The following is a 21,551-nucleotide window of genomic DNA, read 5'->3' as shown; positions in this document are numbered from 1 at the left end:
AGGAACACCAGCCTAAGACTACTCAGGAAGCAGCCGACTGGATCAGAGTGCACGAGGACGCCCAGGCGATCTCCGGCAAATCCTCAGGCTCACGGCCAGGAAAATCAGGAAATTCGGGTTCTTCAGGACCCAAGGACGGGAAGGACGATCAGGGACACAAGGGATCGAGTTCCAGATCTGACATCCAGTGTTACTACTGCAACAAGCGGGGCCACGTGAAGAAGGACTGCCACAGGAGACAGGCTGACCAGAAGGGCGTACACTTTGTTGGCAGCGAGGAGCTAAGGGACGTCACGAGCTCATGCACCATTCCACAACTCTGCGTTCCGTGCTCCAGGAAACATTTACAGCCCCACTGCAACGTCTACGTTAACGGAGTGAAGGGCGAAGGTCTGCGGGACACAGGAGCAGACATGATAGTGGTTCGGGCGAGTCTAGTTCCAGCCATGGCCTACACAGGAGACAGCATCAGGGTGAGAATGGCCGAGGCATCTCACGCTTACGACTTGAACACGGCAGTGATCAAGGTCGTAACACCGTTGTTCACGGGGACCATTGTGGCCGTCGTCATGGACGATCCTCCATGCGACCTGCTCATTGGAAACCGGGTTCAGTTTGTGGACGGCGTCACCAGGGAGGTTCCCGTTTATCGGTCTCCCGACGTCATTTCAGTGCTCACGCGGGCACAGGCGGAGCGAGAGGACAAACCTCTCAAACCCCTACCTGCTGCACGAGCTGCCCTGGGGAACGTGACCCCCGCGCTTCTCGCGAAGGCTCAGGATTCTGACCCGACCTTAGCTACTCCTCGGGAGCACGCGAAGTCGGGGAAGGTGAAGCTGAGCGGGAAGCATGGGAGGTCAAGGTTCCTCAGGGACAAGAAGTTGCTCTACCGTGAGTTCAGCAACAAGGAAGGTGCATTCAAACAGGTTGTCGTGCCTCGCGAGTTTCGCGAGGGTGTCATGGCAACGGCACACGACTCGATTCTGGGAGGTCATCTTGGCACCAAGAAGACCACGGATCGTGTCTGGCGCCACTTTTACTGGCCAGGCATCTGCACGGATGTCCGACGTTTCTGTGCGTCCTGCGATAAGTGCCAGAAGGTGGTTGCCAAAGGAAGGGTGAGGAAGGTCCCCTTAGAGAAGATGCCGCTCATCGACGAACCCTTTCGTCGGGTGGCAGTGGACATCATCGGGCCCATCTTGCCTGCGTCTGAGGACGGAAACAGATACATTTTGACCATGGTGGACTACGCTACTCGATACCCAGAGGCGATCCCTCTGAAATCGATTGAAGCCACGCGAGTAGCTGAGGCTCTGGTTACTATGTGGTCCCGGCTGGGAATTCCATCAGAGGTACTCACCGACAGAGGCACGCAGTTCACGGGAGGGGTGATGGCGGAGGCAGCACGACTGCTATCACTGGAGCAGCACTTCACCACTCCTTACCATGCTCAGTGCAACGGACTGGTGGAGAGGTTCAATGGCACCTTGAAGACCATGCTGAGGAAACTAGCTCAGGAGAAACCACGCACGTGGGACAGGTACATCCCAGCATTGCTTTTTGCATACCGCGAGGTTCCTCAGGAGAGCTTGGGCTTTTCCCCATTCGAGCTGTTGTACGGCAGACAGGTACGCGGTCCCATGGCTATCCTGCGTCAGGCTTGGACAGACGAAGAAGCTGACGAGGAGGTGCAGACGACAGCGACCTACATCGTAGAACTCAGGAACAGGATTGAAGAGACCTGCAAACTGGCTCAAGAGAACCTGGGAAGAGCAGCACAGCGTTACGCGCGAGGATTCGACCGCAAGGCACGGCCGCGCAGCTTCAAGATTGGAGAACGGGTGTTACTACTTCTACCTGTCAAACACAACAAGCTACAACTGCAGTGGCAAGGACCTTTTGAGGTGACAGCGAAAGTGGGCCAGAACGACTACAGGATCGTCATGAACGGGAAAGCACGCCTGTACCACGCCAACCTGCTGCGCGCCTACATAGAGAGGACAGCCTACGGGGAGAAGAACAAAGACCAGAAGAACAAAGACAAGAAGACAGAGAAGGTTGCAGTCATCAGGGGTGAAACGAGGGGTTGCTCGTTCTTGAGGACGACCTTTCTGTCTGGACACGGACCATCAACCTCTGCAATATCTTCAGGTTGCAAGGTTGGCAAACGCCAGACTTATGCGCTGGGCGTTGATTCTCCAACCGTACCAATTCACGGTACGCGTCATTCCGGGCGCCAACAATGTTGGAGCTGACTTTCTCTCTCGGGCTGTAGAGGAGAACATGACTGTGAGCGAAACCGAGGTTTCGTCTTGAAGAGGGGAGGTGTGTCACGATCGGGTGACAGAGACCAAGAAAGTGTCACTCAGTGGAGTGCCTGTTCTTGGTCGGTTATGATAGAAAGCGCCTGTGCGTGATATTGGACACAGCAGAGTTTGCTGACAGTGCCTAACGAGCACGGATGTTTTGAAACGCACGAGCTTCACAGTGCGGGTTTCTGCTATCATAGGGCTGACGGTTTTTCGCTGACAGCGCACACGGGATTTTCAGGGATTGAGTTTCTCGTGTCTTTTTTCTGCTTGGGGAGGCAGAATTGTGTATAGCTGGACTGGTTTTGTGACAAGGTCAGTCACGTGTATTTTGGCTAGGTTGTCTGACAGAGACACGAGTACGGGACACTTGACACCCAGCGGCAGAAGGGGAAGGATCTAATACAGTTTCTAGAGTATGATGGTTTTTCACCGAATATTATATTCGGCACTCTAGGGGAACTTCCACTGCCACATGTTTTGCTGAGGACAAGTCGTCAACATTCCTTCGTCGGCGATGGCTTTCGCATAAGGATTCGACAAGGGGTTCTGGAGGTTTTTGGTCACTGTTGACGAACAGAGGCTGTTCCAGGGAGGAGGCGGACTTTGCTTCCATTGAGAGTACAATCATAGGCTTTTGAGGTAATAAATCATTATTTAACGCTGTTGATGAGTCTGTGTTGTGGAATGAAATACTCTCTGTTGTTCTTTCCAGGTTAGCGCATAATTTACTCTCTGTGACGCTAAAATACTAATCTGTATATGGTTTTTGCAGATAGGGAGAGAAGGACGGAAAATGGCTGTTTTGTTGTTGTAAAAAGTCAGTTTTGTGCAGGCCCACGTGCTCGATGAGATATTTAAAGATGACATGTTTTAAGGTGGTGGGTGAGGGGTAGCTGACATGTTTAGTGCACCGATGCTTTCTGTTTGCAGCCTTCGCTTCGTTTCGTTCGCCTCGCTTCGTTACATTCCTGTAACATCTGCACGGCTGACTCTGGCGGGAACTGTTGAAGCTACGCTAACCAGGAGACCGGCTAACCAGGAGACCGGCTAACCAGGAGACCGGCTAACCAGCGGACCGGCTAACCAGCGGACCGGCTAACCAGCGAACCGACTAACCAGCATACCGGCTAAGCAGCAGCAGCAGAGATAAAGCTAAGTGCACCATGTCGTACGCACCCCGTTGACCACCGTTGTCTTTTCGTATCTATGATTTCATTGGAGTAGTGACAACGTGGGGTGTGTGACACCTGCACGAACTAGAGCTTTTCGAACAGAACATTCTCATTTGACTGTATTTACACGGGTTCAGCGTGTTACTATAATTTTCTACATACTACTGGCATTTTGTCAGTGAACACTGGTTTTTTACTTGTTGAGAACGTAAAAGGAACATATTTTGAGTGAAGGCTCGAGGGAGGTGGAGAGTTTATACATAAACAGGCGTCTGAAACTTATACTTTTGTTGACTCTATTTAATTGTATGCCTGCGAGAGTGGATCGTGGTGTGGTTAGTTAATTAGTAGTAATTAACCGGTTCATAATCACCTTGAGTGATATATTGAAACGTGACAGTGTGTGTGTGTTGTACGTGCGTGCGTGCTTTTGTGTGTGCCGTGTGTGTAAGTGTGTGTGTGCTTGCTTGTGTGTGTGGGTGAGTGTGTGTGTGCGTAAGTGTTTGTGTGTCACGTATGTGTGTGTTGTGCGTGCGTGCATGCGCGTATGTGTGTGTGCTTGTTCGTGTCATTGTGTGCGTGCTTGTTCGTGTCACCGTAGTGTGTGTGTGTGTGCACGGTGTGTGTGTGTGAGTGTGTGTTTGTGTGAGCCCCGTTAAGCTGCCTTTTGCAAGTTTACACACCCTCATAAGGATGCCGGGTCGGTATATCCTGCCGGCAGCATAGGAAAATATTGTCAAAAGCCGTATAAAACGGTCAATAAATACCCCTAAATTAAGTTTCGTTTCGTTTTACGTCAGGCAGGAAAATGGAGGTAAAATGTCACGGATGCATGTTTTTTACACACCTCTTGCGTAACACGTGACCGCGCATACGCTGTAAAATTCCTCACACAAGGTCACACAAGTTCGGCGCGCCACAAGTTCAGTTGACACTGAAAATGGACGCCTAGCCGTAGTTTGGAGAGAGCAGCGGCAAGAGCAGCGATGTGCCCGAAAGAGGCCGGTATATTTAATTTGGATGATTTATGTTTATAATATACGAAAGTGTGTGTGTGTGTGTGTGTGTGTGTTAGTAGGAGCACCGTTAAGCTGCCTTTTGACCACTTTATGATAGTAAATGTCAACATACACTACATGGCATCTCTATTCATGTAAAATGTCAGCTTAGCTAAAGTTTCAAAATAGGCGAATGATTTCTTTCCAACTTCATTTAGAATTACAAAATAAAGTTTCATCTCAAATCTGGACAGAATCGGCCTGTAAACTCTGCTCATTTTTCCCGGCATCTTAATGATTGTGCAAAGTCACTGACCGGATAACGTGGCTCACACCAGTATGTGTGTGTGTGTGTGTGCATTGCGTGTTTGTGTCACTGTGTGTGTGTGTGTGTGTGCCGTTGTGCGTGTGTTTGTGTGTGTTTTTGTGCGCGCGCGTGTGTGTCTGATCGAGCGTACGCGCACTAGTGAGTGTGTGCGTGCTTGCATGTCCCCCCCCCCCCCCCAGCTACACTGACCAACCATCCGACACGATACTGCATCACCTGACACTATGTAACTACAACGAAACAAACAAACTGAATCGCCACTGTTATGTTTGACAGTTACTGTCTGAGGTTGAAACCACAGAGGTGAAAACGTCAACCGCCGCAAAGCAGTCCGTCACATTGAGGAAGCATTGAGTACACGGTGGCACTAGTTACCGACATGTTACATGTCTTTACTGATAGTGTGATAATTCAAACATTCCAGTCTGAGTCAGTTGACAGGGTTTTCAAGTCTGCTTCATGGTTTGAGGTCATGGATTTGTAAACGACACCCTTACATCTGCAATCGGGAGGCAGTGGGTTCAGACAGGGAACTTGTCAACCCGGGCCCTGTAAAAAGTTTTAAAAGGTTTTAATCTTGTAAGTTCACAAGGCCATACAATGTGTATGTGGCTTAACTGGCGATGCGCACACCTCCCGTCACAAAACAGCCGAAGACGGCTCCTGTGACGTAGGCTATTCCCCACGACCTACACCAAGTGGGGCATCATCCTATCCTTAGCGGATTATGACTTTATTCAGTTATTCTGCAGAAAAACAGAAATGCTGGAGAAAAACTGTTTGCTTCTGCAGCATTTCTGCCTAATGTCATCTTTCGCGAGAGCAACTTTTTTCTGCAGTAAAACAGTTTTACTGCAGTAAAATTGAAATCAAGAATGCTGCAGTAAAACGGTGATGTTGTTTTACGGGAAAAAAACAGTTTACACTTTTTCTTCCGCATTTTGGCATTATTCAGTTATTCTGCAGAAAAACAGAAATGCTGGAGAAAAACTGTCTTTTCTGCAGCATTTCTGCATAATGTCATCTTTCGCCGAAGCAACGGGTTTTTCTGGAGCAAAACATTTTACTGCAGTAAAATTGAAATCAAGAATGCTGCAGTAAAACGGTGGCAACATTTTCCAATTTCAGGCAGATTCGATCACGGGCAGACAAATTCGTGATGACTGCCATTTGTAGTACGTACACTGGCGACAGAGATTGTCAGTCGACGGCTTCTTATTTGTCGTTGGTAACCTTCATCTGTCAATCCTCCGCCCAACTGATTATTTTCTTCAGTAATTTTCCACACCATTCACTCAAGTAACATCATGGCAAAGCTGAGAATTTACTTCATTTTATGTTGAATGTCAAGGTCAAGGTAGGGATTGAGTCTAATGAATTTATTTATGAGTCAAGGGAATACCATGTGCCCACCCAAGAAAAATGCAAATTGTCACCTGCAGTAACAAGTTTTGTTTGTTTTATGTTCAAGGTCAAGGTCAAGGCATAGGATCGAGTCTACTGAATGTACGAGTCAAGGGAATATCATGTGCCCACCCAAGAAAAATGCGAATTGTCACCTGCAGAAAAGTTTATACATGGTACCACATACATATGTTGGCTCAGCATCTTAAAATAGTCATACATTTTGCAATGCACGCATGCGTGTTTGTGTGTGTGTGCATGCGGGCATGTGTGTGCAGAGTATAGTAAACGTTAAACGTGAATTCAGAAAAGTGACCAATTGATCAAATAACCACTCTTTGAATAGGTTGGACGGGCGCAGTGGCGGGGTGGTAAGACGTCGGCCTCTTAATCGGAAGGTCGTGAGTTCGAATCCCGGCCGCGGCCGCCTGGTGGGTTAAGGGTGGAGATTTTTCCGATCTCCCAGGTCAACTTATGTGCAGACCTGCTAGTGCCTTATCCCCCTTCGTGTGTACACGCAAGCACAAGACCAAGTGCGCACGAAAAAATCCTGTAAAAAGTGTAATCCATGTCAGAGTTCAGTGGATTATAGCAACACAAAAATACCCAGCATGCCTCCCCCGAAATGCTGCCTGAATGGCGGGGTAAAAACGGTCATACACGTAAAAATCCACTCGTGCTGGAAACATGAGTGAACGTAAGAGTCTAAGCCCATGAACGAAGAAGAAGAATAGGTTGGAAACATACCGACCGAGCAACAGATATATTGGCACACGCACACACACACACACACACACGCACGCACACACACACACACACGCACGCACGCACGCACACACACACACACACACATAAAAGTACACATAGACTCTCATGCATGCACACGCAGTTGTAACAAATGGCACAAAAGGTAGGTAGTCAGGTTTACCCTTAGTTGGCTTTGATTTTATTTTCAACTTATTAAATGTTCTCAAATTTCAGGCTTGAAGAAAGCCTGAGTTTACTGGAAACTAAATGCAGCTTCTGAAAAAGTTCATAGCTCATTTACATGATGAAAAGTACACACACACACAGACACACACACACACAGACACAGACACACACACACCTGCTTCCTTAAAACTTGACTTTAAAAAAATCAAATCAAACAAAAACGGCACGCAAAGATAACATGTCTATACACAGTATAGTGTAAAACAATCCTTTCATTTGTCAACTTCAACGGTACAACATTTTCCCACTTCAACGGGTCTTCTTGTTTGAAGGCAATCAATTTAAATATAAATGGATGTAGTTTCTTGTATGTTTGTGTATAAGGCTCAAAATACAGTCCATTGCACATGGTCACACAACATTGTATAAAAAAGTTTCAAAATACAATTATGCATTGTTACTTCTTATTAAACATTTATGACACACCTTGAATACTGCTTTAACAAATATGACATCTTTTTCTTTCAAATGGCAAGAAATTATTTCCAAGGTAGGAATAAAAATGACAAAACTAATGCCCATTGGATCAAATGGATCAGAACAGCAAAGTGAGAAAAAGTACTCAAAAATGTAGTTTTAAAATATCAAACTAGTATATATATACGTGTTTGTCTACAGTCAAAGGGAAAATTTAGTTCTGTACCAAACAAGTACATAAACCTTAGAAAAAGTCACATCTTTCTTTCTTTCTTTATTTGGTGTTTAACGTCGTTTTCAACCATTCAAGGTTATATCGCGACGGGGAAAGGGGGGAGATGGGATAGAGCCACTTGTTAATTGTTTCTTGTTCACAAAAGCACGAATAAAATAATTGCTCCAGGGGCTTGCAACGTAGTACAATATATGACCTTACTGGGAGACTGCAAGTTTCCAGTACAAAGGACTTAACATTTCTTACATACTGCTTGACTAAAATCTTTACAAACATTGACTATATTCTATACAAGAAACACTTAACAAGGGTAAAAGGAGAAACAGAATCCGTTAGTCGCCTCTTACGACATGCTGGGGAGCATATGTAAATTCTTCCCCCTAACCCGCGGGGGAAAAAGTCACATGTGGATTAGTATTTTTAGTATTTTTATCAAACACAAAAACTTCAGGACAAACCTCCATGCAATCAAAATCAAAATGAACCATTCAAGCTTTTTCAAATGCAATGACAGAAACAAGAAAGCATCCAGGTATATATCTGATCAGTACATGTACCTATCAACAAAAAGCTATAAACAAAGTAAACCTGCTCATTTCATAAAACTGTCTTTTACATTCACAAAATGAACCCTTTAAGCTTTCTTAAATGCAATGACAGGAACAAGAAAGCATCCAGGTATATCTGATCTGTACCTATCAACAGAAAGCTTTAAACAAAGTAAACCTGCTCATTTTATAAAACTATCTTTTATATTCACAAGCAGCATGCGTAATTCTTCTCAGCTTTAGGGAGGGTCTATAGGATGGATACTATACTCAGCTTTAGGGAGGGTCTATAGGATGGATACTATACTCAGCTTTAGGGAGGGTCTATAGGATGGATACTATACTCAGCTTTAGGGAGGGTCTATAGGATGGATACTATACTCAGCTTCAGGGAGGGTCTATAGGATGGATACTATACTCAGCTTTAGGGAGGGTCTATAGGATGGATACTATACTCAGCTTTAGGGAGGGTCTATAGGATGGATACTATACTCAGCTTTAGGGAGGGTCTATAGGATGGATACTATACTCAGCTTTAGGGAGGGTCTATAGGATGGATACTATACTCAGCTTCAGGGAGGGTCTATAGGATGGATACTATACTCAGCTTTAGGGAGGGTCTATAGGATGGATACTATACTCAGCTTCAGGGAGGGTCTATAGGATGGATACTATACTCAGCTTTAGGGAGGGTCTATAGGATGGATACTATACTCAGCTTTAGGGAGGGTCTATAGGATGGATACTATACTATCTACACAAGCAAGTGAAAACAAATATTTAAAGAAAGTTAACAAATAAAGAAAGTAGGCAAGTAAGCAACAAACAAAATGAAAGTGCAATGTATTGGTTACATCTCTTACCACCAACTCATGTGCGTGAGTGTGTGTGCGTGCGTGCGAGTGTGTGTGTGTGTGTGGTATGGATGTGGGCGGACATGCTCGTCTGGAGTACTTTGGGTGTTCTTACTTTGTATGTTTTTATTGTTTTATTGTTTAGGGTGGTGGGTTCAAGTGCTAGTCTTTCGGATGAGACGAAAAACCGAGGTCCCTTCGTGTACACTACATTGGGGTGTGCACGTTAAAGATCCCACGATTGACAAAAGGGTCTTTCCTGGCAAAATTGTATAGGCATAGATAAAAATGTCCACCAAAATACCCGTGTAACTTGGAATAATAGGCCGTGAAAAATAGGATATGCGCCGAAATGGCTGCGATCTGCTGGCCGATGTGAATGCGTGATGTATTGTGTAAAAAAATTCCATCTCACACGGCATAAATAAATCCCTGCGCCTTGAATATGTGCGCGATATAAATTGCATAAAAAAATTTTTTTTTAAATTAAAAATAAAAATCCCTGCGCTTAGAACTGTACCCACGGAATACGCGCGATATAAGCCTCATATTGATTGATTGATTGATAGGGTTGTTGTCATATGTTGTTTGGGTTGTTTTAAGAGCAGATGAACCACACTTTTCCATCCATTGTTTAATTGCATGGACAATAAATTATCTTATGTCTTATGAAAGAAAGAAAGGCGAGAAAGACAAGAGGCTGGTTCCTTTCACCAAGCTGTCACAAGAGAACGCAGTGCATTTCAACACAAGGCTTTTAATAAAGACACAACAGACACTTTTCAGCTTCAGCTTTCAACCAACCAAAATAAATATGACCCACAAGCACAAAAGGCTTACATTGTGTTCCGCTATATCATTACAGTGGACCCCCCTTTTTAAGACCCCCCCCCCCCCCCCCCCCCGATTTAAGACTTCCTCCATTTTAAGACCCTCCTTTCTCAGATGCTCTGTCCACAGCCTCTGTAACTGCACCTCCATTTTAAGACCCTCCTTTCTCAGATGCTCTGTCCACAGCCTCTGTAACTGCACCTCCACTTTAAGACCCTCCTTTCTCAGATGCTCTGTCCACAGCCTCTGTAACTGCACCTCCACTTTAAGACCCTCCTTTCTCAGATGCTCTGTCCACAGCCTCTGTAACTGCACCTCCACTTTAAGACCCTCCTTTCTCAGATGCTCTGTCCACAGCCTCTGTAACTGCACCTCCATTTTAAGACCCTCCTTTCACAGATGCTCTGTCCACAGCCTCTGTAACTGCACCTCCATTTTAAGACTCCCTCCGTTTCTAGACCTGACTTTCTTAGATTTTTGAAGATCTTAAAAGGAGGGTTCCACTGTACTAAAAATAAAACTACTCAGCTTGTGTCTTCTTCTTTTTACATTTAGTCAAGTTATGACTAAATGTTTTAACATCGAGGGGGGAATCGAGACGAGGGTCGTGGTGTATGTGTGTGTGTCTGTGCGTGTGTGTGTGTGTGTGTAGAGCGATTCAGACTAAACTACTGGACCGATCTTTATGAAATTTGACATGAGAGTTCCTGGGTATGAAATCCCCGAACGTTTTTTTCATTTTTTTGATAAATGTCTTTGATGACGTCATATCCGGCTTTTCGTGAAAGTTGAGGCGGCACTGTCACGCCCTCATTTTTCAACCAAATTGATTGAAATTTTGGTCAAGCAATCTTCGACGAAGCCCGGACTTCGGTATTGCATTTCAGCTTGGTGGCTTAAAAATTAATTAATGACTTTGGTCATTAAAAATCTGAAAATTGTAAAAAAAATAAAAATTTATAAAACGATCCAAATTTACGTTCATCTTATTCTCCATCATTTTCTGATTCCAAAAACATATAAATATGTTATATTTGGATTAAAAACAAGCTCTAAAAATTAAATATATAAAAATTATTATCAAAATTAAATTGTCGAAATCAATTTAAAAACACTTTCATCTTATTCCTTGTCGGTTCCTGATTCCAAAAACATATAGATATGATATGTTTGGATTAAAAACACGCTCAGAAAGTTAAAACAAAGAGAGGTACAGAAAAGCGTGCTATCCTTCTTAGCGCAACTACTACCCCGCTCTTCTTGTCAATTTCACTGCCTTTGCCATGAGCGGTGGACTGACGATGCTACGAGTATACGGTCTTGCTGAAAAATGGCATTGCGTTCAGTTTCATTCTGTGAGTTCGACAGCTACTTGACTAAATGTTGTATTTTCGCCTTACGCGACTTGTTCTTCTTTGTTCATGGGCTGAAACTCCCACGTTCACTCATGTTTTTGCACGAGTGGGTTTTTAGGGTTTTGACCGTTTTTATACCACCATTTAGGCAGCTTTCGGGGAAAGCATACTGGGTATTTTCGTGTTTTATAACCCACCAAACTCCGACATGGATTACAGGATGTTTTCCATGAGCACTTGGTCTTGTGCTTGAGTGTACACATGAAGGGGGTTAAGTCACTAGCAAGTCTGCACATAAGTTGACCTGGGAGATCGGAAAAATCTCTACCCTTAATCAACCAGACGGCCGAGGCCGGGATTTGAACTCATGACCTTCCGATGGCCGATGTCTTATCCACTAGGCCACTTCGCCCGTCCTTAGCTTGTATAACAGAACCCCCCCTTGCTTCGGGGCGTCCTGCTATCTCATTAACCAAATGAAATAATAACAGACTACCTTAGAAGTGACAGTTTTATTTTTGGAAAAAGAAAATGGAGACTATTCTTATTAAAGAATTCACATTCTTAAGCATGTGGCCGCCCACATGTGTCAGAAACAAGCGCAGTCCTGAATCGGGTTATCAGGTCACACGACAAAATTAACAGTGTTTACCTTTGCGATTGACTGACGTGCTCTAAACCTGTCAATTAATGTACAGTAGATGACCTTGCAAAATATATTCCATCACAGTCACTGAACCAATCCAACCCTGGTTCATTGATCTCAGGCACTTGGTTAGTACATCATCTTGAGAAGGTAAATTCAAGGAAAGATTCTACATCTTTTCCACACAAACTTTATTTACACTAGTGGATAAGACGCTGGCCTCCGAAGCGGAAGGTTGTGGGTTTGAATCCCGGTAATGCCTGTTGGATTAAGGGTGGAGATTTTTCCAATCTCCCAGGTCAACTAACGTGCACACCTGCTAGTGCCTTGTCCCCCTATATGTGTACACGCAAGCACAAGACCAAGTGTGCAAAAAGATCCTGTAATCCATGTCCGAGTTTGCTGGGTTATAGAAACACGAAAATACCATGAAAGCATCCTCCGAAAGCGGCTTATGTTTGGCTAAATGCTGGGGTAAAAATGGTCAAACATGTAAAATCCGAGGGAGTTTCAGCCCATGAATGAGGAAGAAGTTGCGCCCTTTCAAAACAGAGTCTAATACATGTGACCACTGACCAATGGCGGAAAGCAATAGAAGAATTCCAAAATTAACTCCGTCGGGTTTGTATATGTTGTGGAAGAGTGACCTTTTCTTGCAAAACCTCTGCCTAACGTTGGAGGGGCCCATCTGAATCACTAGTGAGGGGCGTGTCGGAAACACGTGCTCCCGTCCACATGTTTCCGACACACCCCTCACAAGTGATTGGCCCCTCCTACGTTTGGCAGAGGTTTTGCAAGGAAAGGTCTCTCTTCCACAACGTCCACATGTTTCCGACACAACCCTCACTTGTGATTGGCCCCTCCTACGTTTGGCAGAGGTTTTGCAAGAAAAGGTCACTCTTCCAGAACACATACAAACCCGACGGAGTTATTTCCGAAAAATAAAACATCGACAAACACTAACAAACCAACTTCCATTTACACTTGATCGCGACCACACATTAACATCTCCAAATCTGCCAATGCTGCATGTAAAAACACTCAGTCGATGTAAAAGCTCAAAATGTACACAATATTCACAGGAGTGAATAAGGAGTAGCTACCTAAACACAAGTTAATCATCAAAAGAAATGAAAGATAAAAGGTCACATTCACAAGAATAACATGCAGTCGTTAACTCATTTCTTGAAAAGTAGAGTTGACAAGAAAAGTGCAAAAGCATTTCTGAAATAAATGCCTCAAAAGTCCGTCTTGGACGTAACAGACCTGCTGTTACATGTGTTCTATATCACCAGAATAGGCTATGTTTGGAAAGAACTGTCGGTTTTTTATGGTTACATGTGTTCTATATCACCAGAATAGGCTATGTTTGGAAAGAACTGTCGGTTTTTTATGGGCTGTTGAAGAGTTGCGCCCTTTACAACCAATTGATGAACAACAAGACAAAGCCAAATGAAGTGTGCGATCAAGGCGATCACAGTGAAAATTTAGCTCTGATGTGCATTTTGTGCAGTGTACCCTTGATATGACGTCCTTTTCTTTCCACAACATGCTCATCGGAGCTCTTGAATCACTACCGTAATGATCGCTGGCCTGCACGTGTCTTTGCCAAGGGACATGCGTTTGGTAAAACGCACCTGGTGAACGATTACTGAAGGCAAGCGACTGATCATTGTGGCAGTGAATAGGAAGCTCTGCTGAGAATTTTTTTTTTTTTAACAGAAAAAGGACATCTTATAAAGCCCACACGAGACAAAATACAAATCAGAGGTAATGTTTCACTGTCCTCGCCTGAATCACACACTTCAACTGACTTGGTCTTGTAGTTTGGTCTATTGATGAAAAGGGTGAAACTCTAGCTTCCACAATCCAATAAAACCCTGACAGAGGCATTTCTAGAGATGGTCTTTCATATTAATGTACAGTCAATGGAATCCATGCGGGTACATGAACTGCAATGCAACTGACAACCCTTGAATAAGACATTGATTGATGAGAAAGGATACCGACTGAACAAACCAAGACGTCTGTTCTTGACCCTCTCTTCCAAATAAAATCTCTGACGTCAAAAGCGAAACAAAGTCCGAGAAGACGTCATACTGCAAATAATGGTGTCATATAAAAAATTCTGTCACTTCAGCATGTCTCCCAAAGGAACTAAAAAGCAATTTTGAGAACAAATTTTGTTACATTGACTTTATCATATCGGCAGTACAGTATAACATTACTCATAAGGTCACCCCCTGGCTGTGCATGTATCGGTGTCATATATCATCGAGGAATAACCGCTCATACCTCAAGCATACATTGCAGTTTCAACCCTCTTCTGCCGGGAACCCCATCTCCTCTCTTGAAGGATGATAATCTTCAGCAGGATTCTCATCCATGCTTTGTCCGTCTTTTGGCGTTCGTTTTGTCTGTTTCTCCTTCACGGCAAAGCTGAGGGACTCCTTGTCAAACTTGAGCAGCATCACGCCTAGCTCTCCGTCAAACCGGTTCTTGGTCACCTGCAAGTTACATGCAATGGGGAAAGGTGTTTAAAGGTAGTCGTCTACATTTTTGCTTTTTTTCCAATAATCTTATGGTTAGATTTCGCTAAAAAGTTATGTCAGATGATGAATGAACCATGGGGGAAAAAGTTATAGAAAAAAAAATATATGTAAAAAAAGATTTTATTTTTGGGTAGCGTGACTCACGCTTCCAATATTTTGTTTTCTGTTTGCTGAGAACATGTGCTTTGCCTAAAAATACTGACCAATCAAATTCATGTCACTGTGCTTATAGCCACGCCCAAACAAGTGCAGCAACAGTTTGACACTGGAACGCTGTCCACGCTTTTTTTTAAACGCACGAAATGCACGGGATTTGAGAGGAGTTTTGCGCTTGGCATTTTCCAAATAAGGATATCCTACTATATGTACTACCCTGGAATACTACAATGAATTTTCAAACGGCTACACTGGCTTTGTCTTTCCTGATCGAAAGGGGGTGTATTGTTGATATTTGTAGATAATAGACTCTGCATTTTAATGGTCAAATAGCGATTTCGGTATAAAAATGTAGACAAGGACCTTTAAAACAAAACGCAAACAATACACACACACACACACAGAAACACTATACATGTAGAAAGAAAGAAATGGCACCATCTGGAATCAAACACTTTCATGCCCAAGGCTGAAAATGGAATGTAGGTGTCTTGAATGTTGAAATTACAGATAATTAGATGATTAAAAACCGACATCACAAATTGTGTATTAAGAATAGCATCCATGGTCGAATCACTCATAATGGAAAATTTCAATAATAAATTTTCATTTGATTAATATACTTACCCAATTCTCATAAATGCATTGACTTCAATCTCACATGCTAGATGTCGAAACACTACTCAAATTACCTGCCCTTGAAAGGGTGGTAACCAAGCTAAAAAACAGACGCCATAGCCGTTGCTATGCCCTGAACCCACTTGGTTACCCATAACCCCCCGCGCACCACGTGAGCGCCGGCATCCGGAATAATCATTCGAGACTTCTCAAAAACCCGTAGGAAATTAAGTAGCGGGGATGGATGGGAGGGTATTAACTATGAGAATTGGGTAAGTATATTAATCAAATGAAAATTTATTATTGAAATTTTCCATTAAATTACATATTCTTACCGCAATTCTCATAAATGCAGATTGCTCCTAAAGGAGGAGGGACTTAATTATGTCCCTGAGAGAACCTATCCTGCAGAAAGTAACGAGGGCAAAGAAAAGGCCTCGTCAAGTCAAGAGCAGGAGATATCCAGGAGGTAAAAATTAATGAACACGTCATCAGACCTCCAAAGAGAAGATGGCAAAACTTCGCCTAAGCGACTGGAATGCCACAGAGAGAGAGAAGAACCACCCCAGCTCTGGACTCCTGAACCCCTGGAAAGGACAGAGAGAGGACTGAACGCCCCCCCCCCCCCTCCCCCTGTGTTCAATAGGCCACCACTCATAGGACTGTCCTATGAAGGTAGCAACACCTCTTGTGAGAGTCAATTAAGAGAAGTCTCTTTCACCCATAGTGTAAAGAGATAAGAACATGAGCTTTAAGGCTCTTAGTTACAATTGACTTAGCGCAAGTTAGCAAGGATTTTAAAACTCTAACCAGACAGTTAGAAAATCCAAATCGCCCGGAGCGAGAATCCTCCCGAGAGGAGGAAATCAAATACCAGAGGAGATTGTCGGATTGACCAGATTTCTGATTCAAGGAAATCTGGCCGAAAAGCCGTGAAAAACGGAATTAATATGTTCCAAAGCTACATCCTCCGGTAACCCCAATAGCGCACGGGTCTCACTGCCCTTCAGGGCTGCAGGCCCAGAGTAAGAGGAACAAAGTCCTATGCGTTAAGTCTAGCAAACGAGCCGAGAGTAAGGGCTCAAAATGCCAAAGAACGCATCATTCCAAAACTAGAAACAAATCCCACAAAGGAACAGGGGTACGCCTCTAAACCTCTTAAAACAAGGTCCTTTGATCATGCCCGCAAAAGTGCCATGAACATCGATAGAGAGGCCTATTTGTTTCAAACTAGCTGAGATAGCCGAGACGCCTGAACCTCAGAGAAGAGGCCAAGCTGCCTCTAGCCGATAAGAAACAGAGGTGATTAAAGCCATATGTACTCGATGACTATACACGCTAATTGCTTTACCAACAGCTGGAGACATGCTAAATTAAGTTCCCTGCAAAATATTGTGGTCTAGGACCCCTTCAATGTTGAGATATGTTAATTTTCATTTTGATCTGGATCGTCCTATTTATAGATTTGCCAACAGAGGTAGCGTTGACGCAAGGGAAATAACTCATTCGAGACTTCTCAAAAACCCGTAGGAAATTAAGTAGCGGGGATGGATGGGAGGGTATTAACTATGAGAATTGGGTAAGTATATTAATCAAATGAAAATGTATTATTGAAATTTTCCATTAAATTACATATTCTTACCGCAATTCTCATAAATGCAGATTGCTCCTAAAGGAGGAGGGACTTAATAATGTCCCTGAAAGAACCTGTCCTGCAGAAACTAACGAGGGCAAAGAAAAGGCCTCGTCAAGTCAAGAGCAGGAGATATCCAGGAGGTAAAAATTAATGAACACGTCATCAGACCTCCAAAGAGAAGATGGCAAAACTTCGCCTAAGCGACTGGAATGCCACAGAGAGAGAGAAGAACCCCCCCGAAAACCGTAGCCCACCAGAAAAGTAAATTTCTGAATCGGCTGTAAACAAGCAGCTAATAACAACAATTCAATTCAATAACAAGTCGCGTAAGGCGAAAATACAACATTTAGTCAAGTAGCTGTCGAACTCACAGAATGAAACTGAACGCAATGCCATTTTTCAGCAAGACCGTATATACTCGTAGCATCGTCAGTCCACCGCTCATGGCAAAGGCAGTGAAATTGACAAGAAGAGCGGGGTAGTAGTTGCGCTAAGAAGGATAGCACGCGTTTCTGTACCTCTCTTTGTTTTAACTTTCTGAGCGTGTTTTTAATCCAAACATATCATATCTATATGTTTTTGGAATCAGGAACCGACAAGGAATAAGATGAAAGTGTTTTTAAATTGATTTGGACAATTTCAGTTTGATAATAGTTTTTATATATTTAATTTTCAGAGCTTGTTTTTAATCCAAATGTAACATATTTATATGTTTTTGGAATCAGAAAATGATGGAGAATAAGATGAACGTAAATTTGGATCGTTTTATAAATTTTTATTTTTTTTTACAATTTTCAGATTTTTAATGACCAAAGTCATTAATTAATTTTTAAGCCACCAAGCTGAAATGCAATACCGAAGTCCGGTGTAACAGGCCATTTTCACACATAGTCAGTTTTGACCGGGAGGTCATTCTGGGCTAGCTGATTTTGACCGGGAGGTCATTCTGGGCTAGCCAATTTTGACCCCCCCCCCCAGTCAGTTTTGACCCCCCCTTCAAACGTTAAGAATAAGTACGTTAGGACCATTTGAAACGAAATATATGTATGTGTGCACAAAATCTGTTGGAAAAATGATCTAAAAAATAAAAAAATAAAAATAAAATTCGAAAAAAAAATTTTTTTTTGACGCTTCCTATGAAACTTAAAAAAAAAGTACACTAGGACCTTTTAAAACGAAATGTACGCATAAATGAATGCATCTATGCATCTCCACAAATTTGGGGGGGGGGGGTCATTCAGAATGACCTCCCGGTCAAAATCAGCTAGCCCAGAATGACCCCCCGGTCAAAACTGACTAGGCCAGTCAGTTTTGACCCCCCCTTCAAACTTCAAGAATAAGTACTTTAAGACTTTTTAAACCGAAATGAATGTAAATGTGGACAATATTTGTCAAAAAATTGATATTACAACAAACAAAACAAAAACCCTTAACTCTAAAAAAAATAAAATAAATAAAAAGTTTCGACGCTTCCCTTCAAACTTCAAGAATAAGTACACTAGGACCTCTTAAAATAAAACATACGCATGTATGTATGCATCTATGCATCTCCCCAGGTTTGGGGGGGGGGTCAAAATCAGCTGGCCCAGAATGACCCCCCGGTCAAAACTGACTAGGCCAGTCAGTTTTGACCTCCCCTTCAACCTTTAAGAATAAGTACTTTAGTACCTTTTAAAACGAAATATATGTATATGAGCACAGTATTTGTTGGAAAAATGATTTTTTAAAAAATCAACAACAAAAATCGAACAAAACGTACTTTTTTCAAAAAAAAAAGTTTCGACGCTTCCTTTGAAACTTCAAAAATAAGTACACTTGGACCTTTTAAAACGAAATGTACACATATAGGTATGCATCTATGCATCCCCACAAGTTTTTTTGGGGGGGCAGTCATTCTGGGCTAGCCCAGAATGACCTCCCGGTCAAAATCAGCTAGCCCAGAATGACCCCCCGGTCAAAACTGACTAGGCCAGTCAGTTTTGACCCCCCCTTCAAACTTCAAGAATAAGTACTTTAAGACTTTTTAAACCGAAATGAATGTAAATGTGGACAATATTTGTTAAAAAAATAATATTACAACAAACAAAACAAAAACCCTTAATTATAAAAAAAAAATTAAAAAAAAAGTTTCGACGCTTCCCTTCAAACTTCAAGAATAAGTACACTAGGACCTCTTAAAACAAAACATACGCATGTATGTATGCATCTATGCATCTCCCCAGGTGGGGGGGGGGGGGGGGGGGGTCAAAATCAGCTAGCCCAGAATGACCCCCCGGTCAAAACTGACAAGGCCAGTCAGTTTTGACTTCCCCTTTAACCTTTAAGAATAAGTACTTTAGGACCTTTTAAAATGAAATATATGTATATGTGCACAGTATTTGTTGGAAAAATGATTTTTTTAAATCGAAAAAAACAAATCGAAAAATACTTACTTTAAAAAAATTAAAAAAAATAGAAAAGTGTCGACGCTTCCCTTTAAACTTCAAGAATATGTACACTAGGACCTTTTAAAACGAAATGTACAAATAAATTAATGCATCTATGCATCTCCACAAGTTTAGGGAGGGGGGTCATTCTGGGCTAGCCCAGAATGACCTCCCGGTCAAAATCAGCTAGCCCAGAATGAACCCCCCCCCCCCGTTCAAAACTGAATAGGCCAGTCAGTTTTGACCTCCCCTTCAAACTTCAAGAATAAGTACGTTAGGACCTTTTAAAACGAAATATATGTATATATGTGCACAATATTTGTTGCAAAAATGATCTAAACAAATAAAAAAATATTACAAAAAAAAATTTTGACACCTCCTTTGAAACTTCAAATATAAGTACACTAGGACTTTTTAAAACGAAATGTACAAATAAATAAATGCATCTATGCATCTCCACAAGTTTAGGGGGGCCCAGAATGACCTCCCGGTCAAAATCAGCTAGCCCAGAATGACCCCCCCTGGTCAAAACTGACTAGGCCAGTCAATTTTGACCTCCCCTTCAAACTTCAAGAATAAGTACTTTACGACCTTTTAAAACAAATTATATTGTATATGTGCACAGTATTTGTTGGAAAAACGATTTTTTTTTAAATCGAAAATGTTTTCAAAAAAACCTTTCTTTAAAAAAAAAAAAAAAAAAAAAAAAGACGCTTCCCTTCAAACTTCAAGAATAAATACACTAGAACCTTTTAAAACGAAATATACCTATATATGTATGCATCTATGCATCCCCACAAGTTTTTTTGGGGGGGCAGTCATTCTGGGCTAGCCCAGAATGACCTCCCGGTCAAAATCAGCTAGCCCAGAATGACCCCCCCGGTCAAAACTGACTAGGCCAGTCACTTTTGACCTCCCCTTCAAACTTCAAGAATAAGTACTTTTGGACCTTTTAAAACGAAATATATGTAAATGTGCACAGTATTAAATCGAGAAAAAAATCCAAAAAAATTACTTTAAAAAAATAAAAATAAATTATAAAAAGTTTTGACACTTCCCTTCAAACTCCAAGAATAAATAAACTAGGACCTTTTAAAACGAAATGTACAAATAAATAAATGCATCTATGCATCTCCACAAGTGGTTTTTTTTGGGGGGGGGGGGGGCAGTCATTGACTGGCCTAGTCAGTTTTGACCGGGGGGTCATTCTGGACTAGCTGATTTTGACCCCCCCCCCCCCCCCCCCCCCCCCCAAAAAAAAAAAAAAATTGTGGGGATGCATAGATGCATACATATATGTGTACATTTCGTTTTAAAAGGTCCTAGTGTATTTATTCTTGAAGTTTGAAGGGAAGTGTCGAAACTTTGTATAATTTATTTTTATTTTTTTAAAGTAATTTCTCTGGATTTTTTTCGATTTTGTTAAAAATCATTTTTCCAACATATACCGTGCACATTTACATATATTTCGTTTTAAAAGGTCCTAAAGTACTTATTCTTGAAGTTTGAGAGGGAGGTCAAGACTGACTGGCCTAGTCAGTTTTGACCGGGGGGGGGGGGGGGGGTCATTCTGGGCTAGCTGATTTTGACCCCCCCCCCAACCTGGGGAGATGCATAGATGCATACATACATGCGTATGTTTTGTTTTAAGAGGTCCTAGTGTACTTATTCTTGAAGTTTGAAGGGAAGCGTCGAAACTTTTTCTGTTGTTGTTGAAAAAAGTTAAGGGTTTTTGTTTTGTTTGTTGTAATATCATTTTTCCAACAAATATTGTCCGACTGTTACATTCATTTCGGTTTAAAAGTTCTGAAAGTACTTATTCTTGAACTTTGAAGGGGGGGGTCAAAACTGACTGGTCTAGTCAGTTTTGACCGGGGGGTCATTCTGGGCTAGCTGATTTTGACCGGGAGGTCATTCTGGGCTAGCCCAGAATGACCCCCCCCCCCCCCTCAAACCTTAGATATATGTAGTTATATACATATATGCATAAATATTGTTTCTAATCGTCTTAATGTACTCATTCCTTAAGTTTGCAGGGGGGGGGGTCAAAATTGACTAGGGGGGGTCAAA

General features: G+C 42.5%; 1 protein-coding gene across 1 annotated transcript in view; it reads right to left on the bottom strand.

The window, feature by feature from the left end:
• Window positions 1–10,182: 10,182 nt before the first annotated feature.
• The window catches only part of LOC138976030 (twinkle mtDNA helicase-like), a 29,918-nt gene continuing 18,549 nt past the window's right edge, over window positions 10,183–21,551 (bottom strand). Inside the window, exons 9-10 of the mRNA XM_070348822.1 lie at window positions 12,410–14,600; window positions 10,183–10,515 (exon numbers count right to left, since the gene is read on the bottom strand). Coding sequence (XP_070204923.1) covers window positions 14,409–14,600 — 192 coding nt within the window. The 3' untranslated portion in view covers window positions 10,183–10,515; window positions 12,410–14,408. The remainder of the gene's footprint in view (window positions 10,516–12,409; window positions 14,601–21,551) is intronic.

This window comes from Littorina saxatilis, linkage group LG9, assembly GCF_037325665.1.
Source record: "Littorina saxatilis isolate snail1 linkage group LG9, US_GU_Lsax_2.0, whole genome shotgun sequence".
Lineage (NCBI taxonomy): Eukaryota > Metazoa > Mollusca > Gastropoda > Littorinimorpha > Littorinidae > Littorina > Littorina saxatilis.
The sequence above is the reverse complement of the archived record's forward strand: the minus strand, read 5'-3'. Positions and strand labels throughout refer to the sequence as shown.